Genomic DNA, 16,318 nt, shown 5'->3' with positions numbered 1-16,318 from the left:
AAGTTAAATCAATGAGCTGTCAACTTTGTGCATTCGAGGTATACCGGTATATGTTACAAAAACGCTGAAATCCAATGTGCTACAATCCAGCTATTCGGGACCTTGTGTTGGCTAAGACGGCTATACAACGTAGTTACTTGTTCAAGTTAATTATTGGCAGTGTGCGCAGGAGCGTTCGGTGTTCGCTCGCACAGGCACTTGACAGGTGTGTTGTAGAGTTCCGCAGAGCAGGACACAAGTCAACTCGACCACGGAAGGTGTCGGAAGGTAATTGGGAAGAACCATGAAAGTTTTGATCGCAGTGTGCTTCATCGCATTGGGTAAGTCCATTAGTCATTTGCTATTCCTATACACCGCTTTGGATGACAACTTTGCCGTCATCGATAATATGAACGGAACAGTGTGGCAGAGACCAATGTGGCTACTCACTGTACCACTGATCTTCGAGCTATATGTGTTCGCGTACTGATCCAAGTTATGCCGGATTGATTTAACTTGCCTCCTCCGCCTAAACACCACTTGTTGTACACCTGCTAAAGATTTTCTACTTCTTTCTTAGTTTTAACGATGAGTATCCCTATATAGTACTACCACCGCAACCATCACTACTACTACTACTACTACCGCTACCTACTACTACTACTACTACCACTACTATATACTACTACTACTACTATATACTACTACTATATACTACTACTATTTCTACTATACTATTACTACTTCTACTATACTATTACTACTATTACTACTACTGCTGCTACTACTACTACTACTACTACTACTACTACTACAATTGTGTACTACTACTACTACATCTATTGCCAGTTTTACTACTACTTCATCTAGCCCTATACCTTTTCTTTTATTGCCACGATTGCTATCCTTATTAAACATATCGATACTTTACAACTCTTTCTGTCTACAGAAATTGTTTCTACTACTTCAGGCATTATCAATGTACCCTATCATTTTACGTTTCATCATTCTACGTTTCTTCATTCTTCTTCAACTTCATCTTTTCCCTCTTATCACCTACGTCATATTAAGTAAGAATCCGCAAACACGCCGCGGCTGTATCGTCAACCGTTCGCTGGTTGTACTCCGAAGGTGCGTACACTATACAGTCATGACAGTACTTGTTTGGGTATACGCCCACCCGCAGCTATTAGCTGGGGCACGAATCGGTTTGTGTGCTGTGTGAAACCCGTGACCTCATTCATACGTACAAGAGATAGTTCGTCGAGAAGCCGAATCGCTGGAACAGGCCACCCTACATTTTCATGTAAGCTGTGTATCAGTGAAATGTATCCCGATAAGAAGACACGAGTGGTTTCATCTTTTAAATTGAATTTCATAGAATTTTCATAATGTTTTGTTGGTATCATTATGCCGCTGTGACGTCACCTATTCTTGTAGCCTTCCAACCCAGTCACCTCCAGTGATGACGGCCACCGGATGAGAAAGGAAAAGAAGAAGATAATATAAGATATATGAAGAAGGACAAAATGGACAGATAAGAGAGGAAAAAGAGGGGAATTACAGAAACGTTGTATAAATATCCACTCATGACGCAGGGAGGTAGATTCACCTCCCTGGCTGACGCATGACTGATGTAAATATTTAAAATGAGTCCCCCAATCAGTTCCTATCGCAAAGCTAAACTGCTGCTTGATATGAAGGGTCCTTCTCCGAGACAAGAGGGCACTTAGTACTCCCCAAAGATAACTTAATTGGTTCTGTAAATTTCAATGATCATGAAGGCACGCAAGTCCATGCCATCACACGTAATCTGTTCGAGTATCGCGTCCAAATTTGAGAAGAGGGTTTGATAAGTCTTCTTACGGTCTTCATCTTTAAAGGTACAAGAAGCAATGTGTGTAGAAAACTTGTCGAATCATCAGAAATAAACAAACACGTACCATTGTTCGGACCAAAAACATTCATTGGTACATCATACAGTGGACTCCCGTTATAACGAAGTCCTCGGGACCGGCAGTTTTCTTTCGTTATATCGTAATTTCTTATAATTGAACAATAACAATAAAAATACATAAAGCAGATAATGTTGCGGCCTGATGTTTACTTCATTGTAACTGAAATTGTATCATAACCGTGTCCGTTAAAACGGGATTGCACTGTAACAACAATTACAGCCATTATGCAATCATAAATACAAATAGATAGATAAATAGATAGAAACAGTAGATAGATACAAAATCACATTGATAAAGTACATCACAACAAACAATTCGTTAACAAATATTGGAAAAGACACTCATATTCCAATGTATTCCTGATTGTGTTATAATTATGACATGGAATATTACGGCGATTTTCCATTATTATTTGCTCATTTTCTACTCTCCCTCTCTCTCCCTCTCTCTCTCTCTCTCTCTCTCTTCCTGATATCTATGCATTTTTATCTTGAGTTTGGCAGAACGAAAAGACTGCCTGATCCAACATGTCCAAGGCCTCCGTTTCTGACAAGCCAGCTTTTTGTGTCGCAGCCAGTATGTCGGCCAGCCTATATGAACTCTGGCAGTCAACATACATTGTACTCGATTGCTTTCATTAGTTATAAACATGTCGTGCAGCTCTTGCGTGTGGCATTAATTTGATTCTGGTTGGGGTGTGGTGTTTGTTTTTCTTTTAACTCTAATGTTCCTCTTACTGCTTCCTTTGTCATTACTTTTTTTTTCTGCAGTTTTCGTGTGGTGTGTATCTGGTTTATTCCGAACGATTAATTCTCTGTCTTGTTATTCTCATGCGACTTGGCGGACAAATTTGGCTCAGAGTCCGTTGACGTGTTCAAAGTCTATGTGAGGTTGAATTGATATGATTACATTATGGAATAAGTAATCAGTTTGGCGTCATTTTGGGCATCTTGAAGGTGTGGTATAATTTTGGTTGAGATGGGGATTAAGATTTTAACTTTTTGTGAGATAATTAGAAACCATTTATATGAAATATTAGAAAGTATAACATTTTAAGGGGAATAAAAAGTTTATTTGATGAAAAATCCATTATGAAAATCCATTATGAAATGGCTGAGATATCCAGAAACAAAGTGGTCCTAATAAAGGATGGGACGCACCTTTTATTGGGATCACTTTGTTGTAATTTGTTTTCTGATATCTCAACAATTTCATAACCAATTTTCATCAAATAAACTTTTAATTCCTCCTAGAGTTGTATACCCCTTAATATTTAACATAAGTGGCTTCTAATTATCTTGTGAAAAGTTAGAACCTGAATCTCCATCTCAACTAAAACTATATACCTATCCCTTTAAAGACGCTATATATGACAGTGCTTTAAGATAAACAATGGCAACAACAAGATGAATGTGGAGATTATTGTGTCAAAACATAAAACTGTAATCAGGCAATATCAGAGAGCTCATTTCTTTCACTTTGCGATATTTATCAATTTATTTCATTTTCTATAACTGTAATTATGTATCTGTTTTTGTACAAACATTGAAGGTACAAGACCTTCCACCAATATTGGAGACATCCTGCCTATCTAATGTTCGATTATATAGCTTGCTCCTTGTGGGTATCCATGTCATGATATCTTTCCTATACCTTTGACCGATGGGCAAGGGATTTGCTTTGTTCTTTTTTCCCTAAATTCCACAGTACGTGCAACATGTCGATTGCGCAAATTAAAATAGTTAGTAGATTCGATGGTAACACATTTAAAAGTCGCCCGGGTAACTCTGGCCGGGATTGCCTCCCTCAGATTGTCAGATTTTATTAAATCTTTCTTTGCACATGGCTCATGGTGCGGTCTTTGATCTTCTATATTTAATGTGTGTGATATCAATATTTAATCAGAGAGAGAGAGAGAGAGAGAGAGGTGTATCCCATGGACATCTGATTTCCAGTTTATATTGGCTGAGTCTTCAATTTTTTTCACCTTGTTCTCCTTAGGGAGTGAACCCGTGATCATAGCTCTCTCAATTACTGTATTAAATATTTTGTAGATATAATTTGTTGAATTTATAGGACTCTATACGTGTGGTTTATGATTATATTCATATCATTTATGGAGTGATAGGAGTTGAAAGAGTCATATCAAAAGAATATCACTGTAATGATCGGCTAGGGATAGAACGTAGACAGAACGTAGGCCTATGCAGTAGTCTTCAGCTTCCTGCATTGTGTTCGCTTTACCGTATTATTTTTTTTTAATCGATATCCAAACCTCCTGTATAGAACGTAAAACTGTTGTCTTGTTTATCGCTCACCCCGCGTCCCCTGGTCAGGTTCAACTCATGTATCGTGATCGTTTCGTGCTTTTTCATTCTCAACCTGAGTTCCTTGAATGTCATCTGCAATTCGTGTTTTCTTTTCTTCCGTGTCTTGCTTCCGCTCTTACACCTCCCCACTCCAAATCGTCTGGTTTAGCTTGATGATAATTCCTGTGCTAACTTTTCCCTTACTGCTCCGTGTAGGGGTGTTATTATATGATGTAGGCCTATGTCTCATTTTCCATTTTTTTTTGCTTTTTCAACGTAATTCATCTATTTGTCGATTTCTGTAGTCTCCGTTTAAATATGTTTATCTTTAACTTTTGACTATTCTATCTGCCTTCATTCATTCAAAGTGGTATCTTCCTTTACATTGCGCGATTTAAAATACCAGTTTAGCCCTATTAACATTAAAGACTATAGTTTACGCTGTACAGTTCTGCGTGCAGCAAAACAAGTCGCCAGGGGCGAGCTGCCGTTAAAGTCCGTCCCCCCCCCCCCCCTTCCTCGCTCAAATAATAGCTAGAAGCGCTTAAGGAACATATTAATTACTCAACACACGTCATCCAAAAAGTTGCATCACGCATGTATGCATGGCACAGACTGGTGGTGCGATCAATCTTTGCACGAGAATAAGGTCAATGCGTAATGCCCATACGTTCGAACCTTTACCTAAATGTGTAATACTGAAAGTCCACTGGATAGTCTAACTGTAGGCAGAGTAAACAAAAAAAATAAAGATATAAACTTACTTAAAGATGTCAGAGGGTAGAAGAGATTTAGTGAAATGCATAAAGAAGGGGTCACTGTGGTATAATGGATAAGACTCATAACTTTTACTATCGAATTCTCAGAGTCATTCACTATACCACCTGCATCCTTTACGGAAGAAATGTTTTAACCCCCTCCCCTCATGTCCCTTTGGACCCAACTAAGTGTGTAGATGGGTACCTTGCAGTGTTGGGGTAATATAATGACATTCGGGGGCCTTTTGGAAGAAAAGTGTCAATACAGAAGAGGCTGCCCTGGGTATAGAAGGCCATATTAGTAGTAGTAGTAGTAGTAGTAGTAGTAGTAGTAGTAGTAGTAGTAGTAGTAGTAATAGTAGTAGTAATAGTAGTAGTAATAATAGTAGTAATAGTAGTAGTAGTAGTAGTAGTACTGGTACTAGTAGTAGTATAGCAGTAGTATCATCAACATCATCATCATCAACATATAGGGCGGTGAGTTGGCTCAGTCGATAGCGCGTCTACCTCACGACACCAAGGACCCGGGTTCGAACCCGAGTCTGGACTGAGCAATGTTGTGTGTAATCATACCGTCCCCTCTAGCAAGAGGCAAACCACTCTGTCCCTCGTATCTATATATATAAAAGTCTCGAACTACTGCTGCTGCTGCTGCTGCTGCTGCTGCTGCTGCTGCTGCTCGCACTTGCTCGGTGCACTCAGGCGGAACGCGAAGGGCATTCATAGGTCATTGCATTGAAAAACTGCCTGTGTCGTTCCCACTAGGCAGGAGGGATGATGAGTGTACACTCGTGCGAATGTGCACTTAGTTGACTCAATACAGCACTAGTTTATGTCAATTTTATGAAAAGAAGTAATAAACTGCGAAGGTATAATGAAAAAATATTATGTTTCTGTGTACTTTATTCATAAATCATCTTCACTTCAACCTATCTGTAATAACATCTTACCCACTTGCAAATCGACGTGTCCATAGTGTCCTCGAGCCCCCGAGATAGCGCTGGGACATTCCATTCAATGACGGGGTTTTTATTTTGCAACGTTATCAACTAACTCTCATGTAAGCAAGTTCTTGCTATGGCTAATCTATTCTATAATGTATCATAATCTATCTATGCTTAGATAGCCTAATTCATTTTTGCAGAGACATAGAAAAAGATTTGTTTTATAATCGTGATACGTTCAACTACTCATTTACCCTGTGCCGGAATCCGCATGTCTGCTCCGCACGTGTTATCGCTATCGCTCAAACTTCGATCGCGATGGCTTGTATGTAGGGGAAGCATGGGGCTGAAAAAAAAAAAAAAAACAAAAAAACAAAACACGCAGCACGTGGCATGGTACAAACAAATCGGACGTAAGAAGTCGTACATTCAAGAGCTAACACAGACAAATAGCGAAATCAATGTCCACTGAAAAGGTCTTGACACTGTAATGTATGTTCCAAAATCATGTTTGGCTTAGTTTTGAGAGGATTTTCAAGGTTTTCCTCGCTCGAGATCAGGAATGAGATAGCTGAACTAGGTACTCATACAACGTGTACTGTAACATGTGCAATGTGACTGCTGCATGCATCGAGTGCGACAAGAACGCTAGGAATGCACCAGCTACGCGGGTGCTGCAAATTTTTGGGGCGAAATTAGACTTCATTGTTCAGCCCGTCTTGTATTTATATTTTCAGAATAATTCTAATTCTTCATAAAATCACGATTAAAATACTTGATATATCCGTTATATATTTTAGAAGCGTAATATGAAATATTTGGAGGGTTTTTTTCAGTCCGAGAGAAAAAGACTTTTGAATAAAAAAAGTAATAATAAACAAAAATTCTTAACTCAAGTCTAAATTCCATGCGCCTTCTTGCAGTTCCCCGCAGTTGCCCATGGATACGATGCATAAGTAATCAACTGTTTACAGAAGGCGTTTTCACATCAGCCCGATAAAAATCCAAGCTCGAGATTTTTTTTTATTCCCCAAGTCAGAAAATAGCGCGCTATTTCGAAACATCGGGCTGATGTGAAAACGCCTAGAGTCGTACCTACCCTACTGCTCCTGTTAGATTGTAATTGAGAGCGATTGTGATTTTATCGGTGGTGTTTATAGTTTTATAACCCTAGCCAATAAAAAATAGACAAATTCAAACATCAAATGGTGTGACAGTTTTAGTCAGAATTCCCTATCGATATCACTTGTTGCCACGATAATTTTCAGATTTCACTTGCTTCATTATCGAAGCTGTTGGACGTTTGAAAGAACTGCTTCACAAGAAATCACCTTTGATTTATCATTTATTTTCACAAATAAGAATTTTTATCACTTACATATTTCTTTTATTAGTTTAATGTCATAATATTTCATGATGGTATGTGTTCTGTCTTTTACATGGCAAGATGGGATTTTTTTTTCCATCCAGGGTCAAAGAAGAAAGTGACAGCAAGGAAACAAAAAGGACAGGGAGGAAATGAAGAGGACATAATGAAATACCTGCTCAGCAGGCTCTTTTTTATTGATTTAACACAATGGTGAACGCAGTACATCAGATTATAAGTACAATTCTAAATAATTTATTAGTTGAAAAATTAGCAAAGAAAACGGGATTTCATCAAGTTCTAAATGAAAACTAAATAAATTAGCATCGCCATTTAGATCTAATATTCACTAAAGAATAGACCTAATGCAAACTTATTGTCAAGCTTTTGGTTGAGTTTCTTTAGAGACACAAATTTTGGTAGCACTAAACCCGAGTGCACAAGCAAAATGAAAAAAAAAATGATAAAATGCAAGTCTCTAGACCATTCCTGTCTGTGCACAAGCGAGCATCAGCACCGTTTCAGTGTAACTCTCGTCATCGGCCTCGGCTACTCGTGTCATGTCGTACTCGCCATCAACGTCATGCTCATGGTCACACGAAATAAATTGCATCATAAGGGTTCGTACATCAACATCACCAGAATCATGGACATTAACTTCATCATCACTATCATCTCAAGTTCTCAACCACAGCAAATCCCTGAATATCACTCCCATCATCATCACATACTCTTCACTCTCACAAAACACATCAGCAAACGAGACCTAGCTAGACATTAGTTATACACAAAAATGAAACGGAGGTGGAAAACAAGTAATGAATACACGAAGACTATCGACAGTGGTATTTTACCGTAGAAAAAAATACACAAAACATCTTGCACCGGAAAAAAAAATCGAGGTAAAAATCTACGATGAGGAAAACTAGGGTGAAAACCCGATGCCTGGAAGACGAACGATGGAAACACTTTACGGTAAGAATGCTAACTCGAAAACAAACGAGTGGGTACCGTACAAAGAACGACGTTCTCGCACACACGTAGATAATCTACATCGTGTTCAATCAAAAAACTCACTCGAACAAAAACTCACCTCTAAATTGTTGCAAACGAGATAATCACTTAAAATAATGAACAAAACACTCTCAGAAGTACGATTGTACTCTGAGAATAAAAGATATAGAATGATAAGAAAGCAAAAGAGAAAAAAGAGGGAGAAATGGACGGGAAACCTAGAGAAGTTACGCAACACTCACTAACGTAGATGGAATTCGACACACACAGCTAGGTTTGTAATCAGATATCCACGCACTCTCTGAGGAGATCGATCGATATCACGATACCGCGCGTAAGAAATCACTGCAGTTGCTGGGACAACAAAGACACATGCGCGCTGTAAACATGAATAATATTATTGATTACTTTCTCAGCAGGCTCGAACCCCTGGTAGGTGTTTTGGCCAATAAGAGACATTCTAGAATACATTTCTTTGCTTGTAATAATTTTTCTGAGTCCATGAAGGATCTCTGTGATTGGCTAAAATTATTCTACAGCTCCTGGCCTTGGCTAAGTCTGAGGTCGTAGGACGCCCTCTTTTGGTCAAAAATAATGCACCCCATGCTGGATGTTTCAGATTTTCGCAAAAACTGTTCGGTTTTCACCACAATTTACTTGGTTGTGGTGGCCCTGCCAAGTTTCCAGCGAACTGAACACATTCCCGGTCATAAATTTTTGTTTAGTGTGCTTGAAACAATTTTAAGCAGGGTGACGGTATTCGGGCCCCTGACGAGGTGCGGGCACCTCGCTATACTTGACAAGGGACGCCGAGGCGCGTAGCGCCGAGCCTAGCTGCCGAGGCGCGCGCGCAGCGCGCGCCGAGGCAGCTAGTAGCACATAAAATGGAAGCCCCGTGCGTGAGAGAGTCACAACTCGTGCACGTAAAAGATCCCGCTTCATTCATTCATCACAAAGAGCAGGGTGTTTAACCCGATGAAGTGGTCACACGTCACATCCAACTGTCCCATGGAAGACCAGCTTAACGTAGCTGAATATGGGATATCCATCCATCTTCTCAGATGGAAATGAATAAACAAACAAACATCATCACCATTATCATCCTCCTCCTCCTCATCATCATCATCATTATCATCATCTTCATAATCATGATCATCATCATTGTAAAGTTATATTGAAAACATTCATAGATGCAATCAAGTGCACATTAATTCTTTCCGAGAACAATTTTGATCTGGGACTGCCTATTTTATACCTGTAGTCAAATTGTGTACTCCACCATCCCTGACAACATTCAGACAGGCTGCTGTTCCCACTATAATACCTCCTATTGGATTGCTTATTCTTTAGAGAAATATGTAACTAGATTTTATCAGATTTTATCACATTTTACCAAATTTTACCAGATTGACCAATGATCACCGTTCGATGGGAAACATGTGTAGCTTCAACAGACCGCGATTTCCTCTTATTTCACGACCAATTTTACAGCACATAACTGCTTGATTTTATTATACAAAAGTGTTTGTTCCAACTTGAATGTGGAGTGTTGAATTACACTTTACAACACTATTACTGATAACGCAAACCTGAATCGTTTGCTGCCGATTGTACACTCTGTACAGAAATGATCTTTAACATGTTTACTGCCATATAAATCGGCAGACCAGGTTCTTGCTAGAATGACATTATTGACGATGAGATCAGTGAGTTGGGGGGAGGGGGGGGGGGGGGTAGGACCATCGTATGTACTCAGCTACCAGTCTGAATTGCCTATTAGTACCTCCTTGTTATATTTATGACTGATATCAGGGTTTACAAGCTTGTTTGGAGTGGACCATTACGCACGTAAGCTGTCGTATAGAACTGTCTACCCCCCCCCCCCATCCACCCCTCCTCCCCCATCCACCATTACGTGACAAGCACTTATGGAGGCATTGACACTAAAGTGATACAGGGTAGCCAAAGAATTAGAGTTTTTGAATTGTTATCATCCTAATAGGCACAGCATACAAGCTGCATGGCAGAAAAGAGAACAGTTGGATGTAACGTAGATAGTATAGGTTATTCGAACATGATTATAATGACACACATTCCGTAAATCTGGAATTCTGTTCGCTATAGATCCGGAAAAAAAGTGCGTGTTGATTGTTTTGGAATAGGGTTTTTGTGTTTGTTCGTTTGTTTGTTTGTTTGTTTGTTTGTTTGTTTGTTTGTTTGTTTGTTTGTTTGTATGTTTGTTTATGTTTTACGATCCGGAAAAAAAAACTCATGTCATCTTAAAGAGCATGCCCTATCTTTTTTATACAGCTTAATTAGAATGATGTATTTCAAAATGACCTATGACATGCAAAATGCTAAACTATCATAATCTCTTTTAATAGAACTCAATGATTCATTCTTTCACCCATATACACTGTATTCCATCAATACTAGACATGAACCTATGGACTTTCGTCTTTGACAGGCCACGTGAATACCATACCAACTGTTTTGATTTTGTCAAGTGTAGTTTAAACTACCAGAGTTCTGTTTATCTGACCTTTTGCTCTCACTTTTTTCTATACGTCAAAGTGATCACAGAAAGTAGGTCTTTCTTTAATCAATCTATCGCATATTCTGATCGAAACTTTGGCGACGGGGTCATCGACCTGATTTGCGGTCAGGGTAACTGTTGCCATGATAACGTAGGCCTTGACCAACAAATGATGAAGTATCGGTGAATTAAACAGTCCCAACATAATAATGATAATAACAAAGGCTCACAGAAAGGTTGGAAGCCTTGTCATGGCTCGGAATCCTTTTGCCTGAACCAAGTTCATGGTGTTCCGGCCTAGCTTTACCTCTTACGGATGATTTCCTCCATATTTTCTTATCATTTCCCATCCTTCCTTTCATATTAAACCCACCCACTAATTTCATGGGAAAACCAGATGATCAGATTTGCTTAAAAGAAAAATCTCTATCCAGGCAAATGCGAGACGAATGAAGTAAATCTTCATCATAAAGGCATAATTTACCATTTGCAGATGAAACAAAAACCTAGCATTGTAGTGCTTCAAAATAGTTCTAAAATGTGAGTTAGGGATAGAAACAACCATTGTAAAAATTTGAACCAGTGTAATCGATGTTAAGTACTGTTAAATACAAAATATGTGAGCAATAGTTATGATAAAAATGTTTCAAGACTAAACCGTCTATACAGTTATGGTTTAGTTAGAAAAATAGTGGTATCTCCTTATATATTTTATGCTTAATTGCAATAATTTTATATGGTAAGATATTTTGTGATACAGCTGACCTACACAATACTGAGTATACATCAAAAGTGATATCTTGAACATTTTTAAATCACTGTTCCTAAAGGTAAACAGGACCTTTAACGTTGAATGTGCACTCTAAAGTCAGTGTCATAGGCAAAGTCAAGGCTCCATGTTGGAATGATTACCCGTCTTTAAGGGTATAATGATTTTACAACATGTTGAGTTGAAGGGGGATTAAAGTAGTTACCGATTTGTACCTCAGTAAGTGTTAGCACATCCTATTACGGCCTATCATTATAATTATGAATCCTTGAATATAGTGAATGCATTATCAAAGTGCCCGTATGTTTACTAGTTCAAATTTAAGTTATAGAGCACTTAATTAACTTCTTTCAGAAGGCAGGGAAATAACGTTTCTCTAATGAAATACGTTAGTAACAATTGAGTAATGGAAAGTGTAGACGTCATTTAAAGTAGAACCCTGATTATCTTTTATTCATATAGTGTTGTATTATCGTGATATCACGTTATGTTGTAGGTCTTAATGTACCCTTCAAATCCAGCGAGGAAAGCACTTACATTTAACCAAAACTTCCAAAATTCATGGCCTTGTAACGGCTTGTCCAAACTACCTATTCCTCAAACTTCATTGATGTATTTACCCATATGCACCTATATATATATATCTCTGTATTCACTGAATTCACACACGTGTACATGATTTTGGAGGATGACTTTCTCCAAAACATAAGAGGTGTATTAGAGGGTCATTCCGATTCATTCCGACGTTGGTATTGGGGTGTAAGTGGTAATGCTGGTTGGGAAATGGGAGAATTTTATGCTCTAATTGCCCTTATAATGTAAGCTATTCCCCACAGAGTTTATGACCTCAATGCTTGATTTTTCGTTCTCGCTTATCCTCTGGAAAATCTTATCAAGTCCAAGGGTTACTCAACGGTGGCACTATGTCATCTTCCCACCAGTAAGGATAGAGATAGCCAATGGTATAAAGATAAATTTCTGTGTTTGTTAATGGGTGTGGGGAACTAAGCAGTGCCTGCGTTTTAAGTATAATGAGGTTACATTATCACGGTTTTCAGGCTTTTCCGGACCAAATATACTCAACGTTACAAAACGCGCCCGCCTGTGTTCTATAGTCTTGAGTTATAAAATAATGAAGATGCGAGAGGCGTTGATGTAAGATGAAAATTCCGTAGAAAGTCGTGCTTTACTTTCTTACAGGCAAATTTGACTATAGTAGAGCAAGGGATATGAATATGGTTTAGTTTAGTTCAGTTCAATTTATTTTTCCATCAAACAAGGAGTGACACAAAATGTAATATGATATAAAGCTTGCGAAAAAAAAAGCCACATAGTTGGTTAATTTCGATCAAGGAAAACAGAAATTCAAAACGAAAAGTGAATCGAATGCGTAGTACATAATGGCATATCATATAAGTATATAGTATAACTGAGAACAACTAGGCATGCTTTGAAGGATAACAGTAGAGTAGGAATGGAAAAAAAGAGTGGTCCATTAAAAAGCTATAAACTTGTCATACATGGATCACTCAAAAAAGAGAGACAAATATACAGGGACTGTACAGTACTGGTTGAGGTTGGGATTCATGTTTTGAACATTCCTGAGTGAGATAATGAGAAACATCTTATGAAATATGAAAGGGCATGTAATTTTAAGAAGGATTCAACGTTTATTTGATGGAAATTGGTTTTCAAATGGCTGAGATATCCAAAAAAGTGATAATAATAAAAGGTGACAGGCCACGCCTTTTATTAGGATCTCTTTGCTTCACCTTGTTTTTGGATATCTCAGCCATTTCAAAAACCAATTTTCATCATATAAACTTTTGATACCCCTTAGAATTACATGCTCTTTGACATTTTATAGAGTGGTTTCTGAATATCTCGCAAAATTTTAAAAGCTATTAAATCCTCACCTCGACCAGAACTGTACACACCCTTTAAGTCATGTTCAATACAAACAGTCAACTGTGTAAACCAACCAGGAAAAAAAAAATAGTATTGGTAGTGAAAACGGATGTATATAGATAATAGGTATCACAAAGTTTTGATGAAGTGAGAACATAATGTACTCTCACTTTTGTAATAATAAACAAATGAGGAGTTTGTTTTAATTTTCCTGAGAGCATCATTCTAATTATGCATGTTCGTCACGGTGCTACGTCATTTCATCACTACCTGCACATTACACAGAAAAACCACTCTACATTCTGTTTAAAATAGTATAACGTAGTTACATCTAATGACATGATGTTGCGTTATACTGCCTCATGGTGAAAATGCATCAATAACAATTTGACGAGTTTTATAGCAAAACGAGTTCACTCGATCCATTCTTGTTGATGTGAGATATTATTTGTGATTAGAACTAAATTTAGTAAAAATAGGAAAAGTGAGAAGAAAATGTGATGTATTGTTGATGTGAGATGTCATTTGTGATTAGAACTACTAAAAATAGGAAAATTGAAAAGAAAATAATTGTTGATATGAGATATTATTTGTGATTAGAACTACTAAGAATAGGAAAAATGAGAAGAAAATGTGATATATTGTTGATGTGAGATATCATTTGTGATTAGAACTACTAAGAATAGGAAAAATGAGAAGAAAATGTGATATATTGTTGATGTGAGATATCATTTGTGATTAGAACTATACTAAAGATAGGAAAAATGAAAAGAAAATATGATATATTGTTGATATGAGATATTATTTGTGATTAGAACTACTAAGAATAGGAAAAATGAAAAGAAAATATGATATAGGATACTCATATATACTTTCAAGAATATTCCTTGTTATGTAACAAGCGACGTAAAAACTAGGGCCTACAGATTTTATTTTGCTCAGTCTGGTGATGGACTTACACTTAAGTGTTTAAAAATGGTGCATAACCCGTTTTTCGCGATCAATCTTTTGATATATTTTTCTTCTTCTTTCCATAAAGCAGTCCACTTTGTGGTGTATCAGCATAGATTTATATGCATCAACAGGATGTGCCCGTAATTCTTGTCTACATATTTTAAAAGGTGCTCGATTGTATTGAAAAAAATAAATACTATAATACAGTTTTTGTTTGCAGTTGAATTGGTCTTCTTCTTGTCCTCTTCTTAGTTTTGTTGTTGTTGTTGTTGTTTTCATCAGTTTGCGATCAATATGTTGAAGATCAATTCCACACGATTTTTAACAGTGTTCCGGGGAATTGCCTTCCCTCGATCTTCCCTTCTGGTGTCATGACCCAAATCAAAGTTACATGACCCAAATCAAAGGTCGCTTGAGACTCTTCGGTTAAGCAACCGAGTTTTGGTTAGCACGCCCTCTCCCATGTGTGTTTTGCTATTTGTCTTTTGTAGTTTATTGTGTGTTATTCATTTGAAAACTACTTCCACAGGTTGTCCTTTTGCACGTTTTCTGAAAGCATATTTACCTAATGAAGGATAATGTAACATTTATTTCGATGAATTGTCGTGGCCTAGCGAATAGCCAAAAAAGGCAAGATGTTTTGTCGTATCTGATGTCAAAAAAGTATGATGTTTGTTGTACTCAAGACACTCATTTTATACCGAGCACTGAGGCAGAAATCCGTAAGGAATGGAAAGGTGAATGTTTTCTTTCATGTAATACCTCAAATTCAAGAGGTGTCGCCATATTATTTAAAGACACAATCCCAGTAAAAGTTATTAGAGTTCAGACAGATAAAACAGGAAATTTTGTGATATTAGATTTGAAATTATATGAATATAATCTGACATTTATATCTTTATATGGTCCGAATACTCATAAACCTGATTTTTTTGTTGACCTTCAAAAGATTATTTTAGAATTCGAAAACCCACATACTATCCTTTGTGGTGATTGGAACTTAGTTCAGGATACAACCCTCGATACATATAATTATGTACATGTAAATAACCCTAGGGCCAAAAAACAATTAGACACAATGAAAAATGATTTAAGTTTATGTGATCCATGGAGAATATGTAATCCGGATGAAAGATGTTATACGTGGCGGCAACAAAATCCCTTTAAGCAAAGTAGATTAGACTTTTTTTTAATATCCTCCGAATTGCTCTCTTTAGTTTGTAACACTGATATTTCTTCAGGTTACCGTACTGACCATGCTAAAGTTTCTCTTAGTTTAAATCTTAATGAGTTTAAACGGGGACCAGGGTTTTGGAAATTTAATAATATTTTATTGAAAGATGAAATATATGTTCAGAAAATTAAACAAATTATAAAAGATACAATTATATTTTATGCAAAGGGAAATGTCCAGTTTGATCACAATGACAACGTAATTGGTGAATGTCAGCTGACTGTTAATGATCAGTTATTTTTTGAAACTTTAATGATGATAATACGTGGGGAAACTATTTCTTACGCTTCTCATATTAAAAAGCAAAATATTGATAGAGAAAAGGAATTGGAGAAAAATATAGAAGATTTAGAAGAAAAATTATTATTGTGTAATGATAAAAGTGAAATATTAGATGAAATAAATAAACAGAAAGAAGAATTTGAAATATTACGCTCAAAAGAAAATGAAAGAATCGCAATGAGAAGCAGGATTAAGTGGATGGAATTAGGAGAGAAGCCCTCAAAGTATTTCTTAACTTTGGAAAAACAGAATAATGTTAATAGACAAATTCGTCAGCTTTTTTGTGAAAATGATATTATTACGAATC

The 16,318-nt window shown here is 37.1% G+C and overlaps 1 protein-coding gene across 1 annotated transcript in view; it reads left to right on the top strand.

Annotated features, from left to right (window-relative positions):
* The first annotated feature begins 222 nt into the window (after positions 1 to 222).
* LOC140242545 (xaa-Pro aminopeptidase 1-like) overlaps positions 223 to 16,318 on the top strand; it is a 48,954-nt gene continuing 32,858 nt past the window's right edge. Inside the window, exon 1 of the mRNA XM_072322286.1 lies at positions 223 to 320. Within this exon, the coding sequence (XP_072178387.1) occupies positions 284 to 320 (37 nt within the window). The 5' untranslated portion in view covers positions 223 to 283. The remainder of the gene's footprint in view (positions 321 to 16,318) is intronic.

This window comes from Diadema setosum, chromosome 19 (genome assembly GCF_964275005.1).
Source record: "Diadema setosum chromosome 19, eeDiaSeto1, whole genome shotgun sequence".
NCBI classification, from domain to species: domain Eukaryota; kingdom Metazoa; phylum Echinodermata; class Echinoidea; order Diadematoida; family Diadematidae; genus Diadema; species Diadema setosum.
This window is presented reverse-complemented; position numbering and strand designations above follow the sequence as displayed.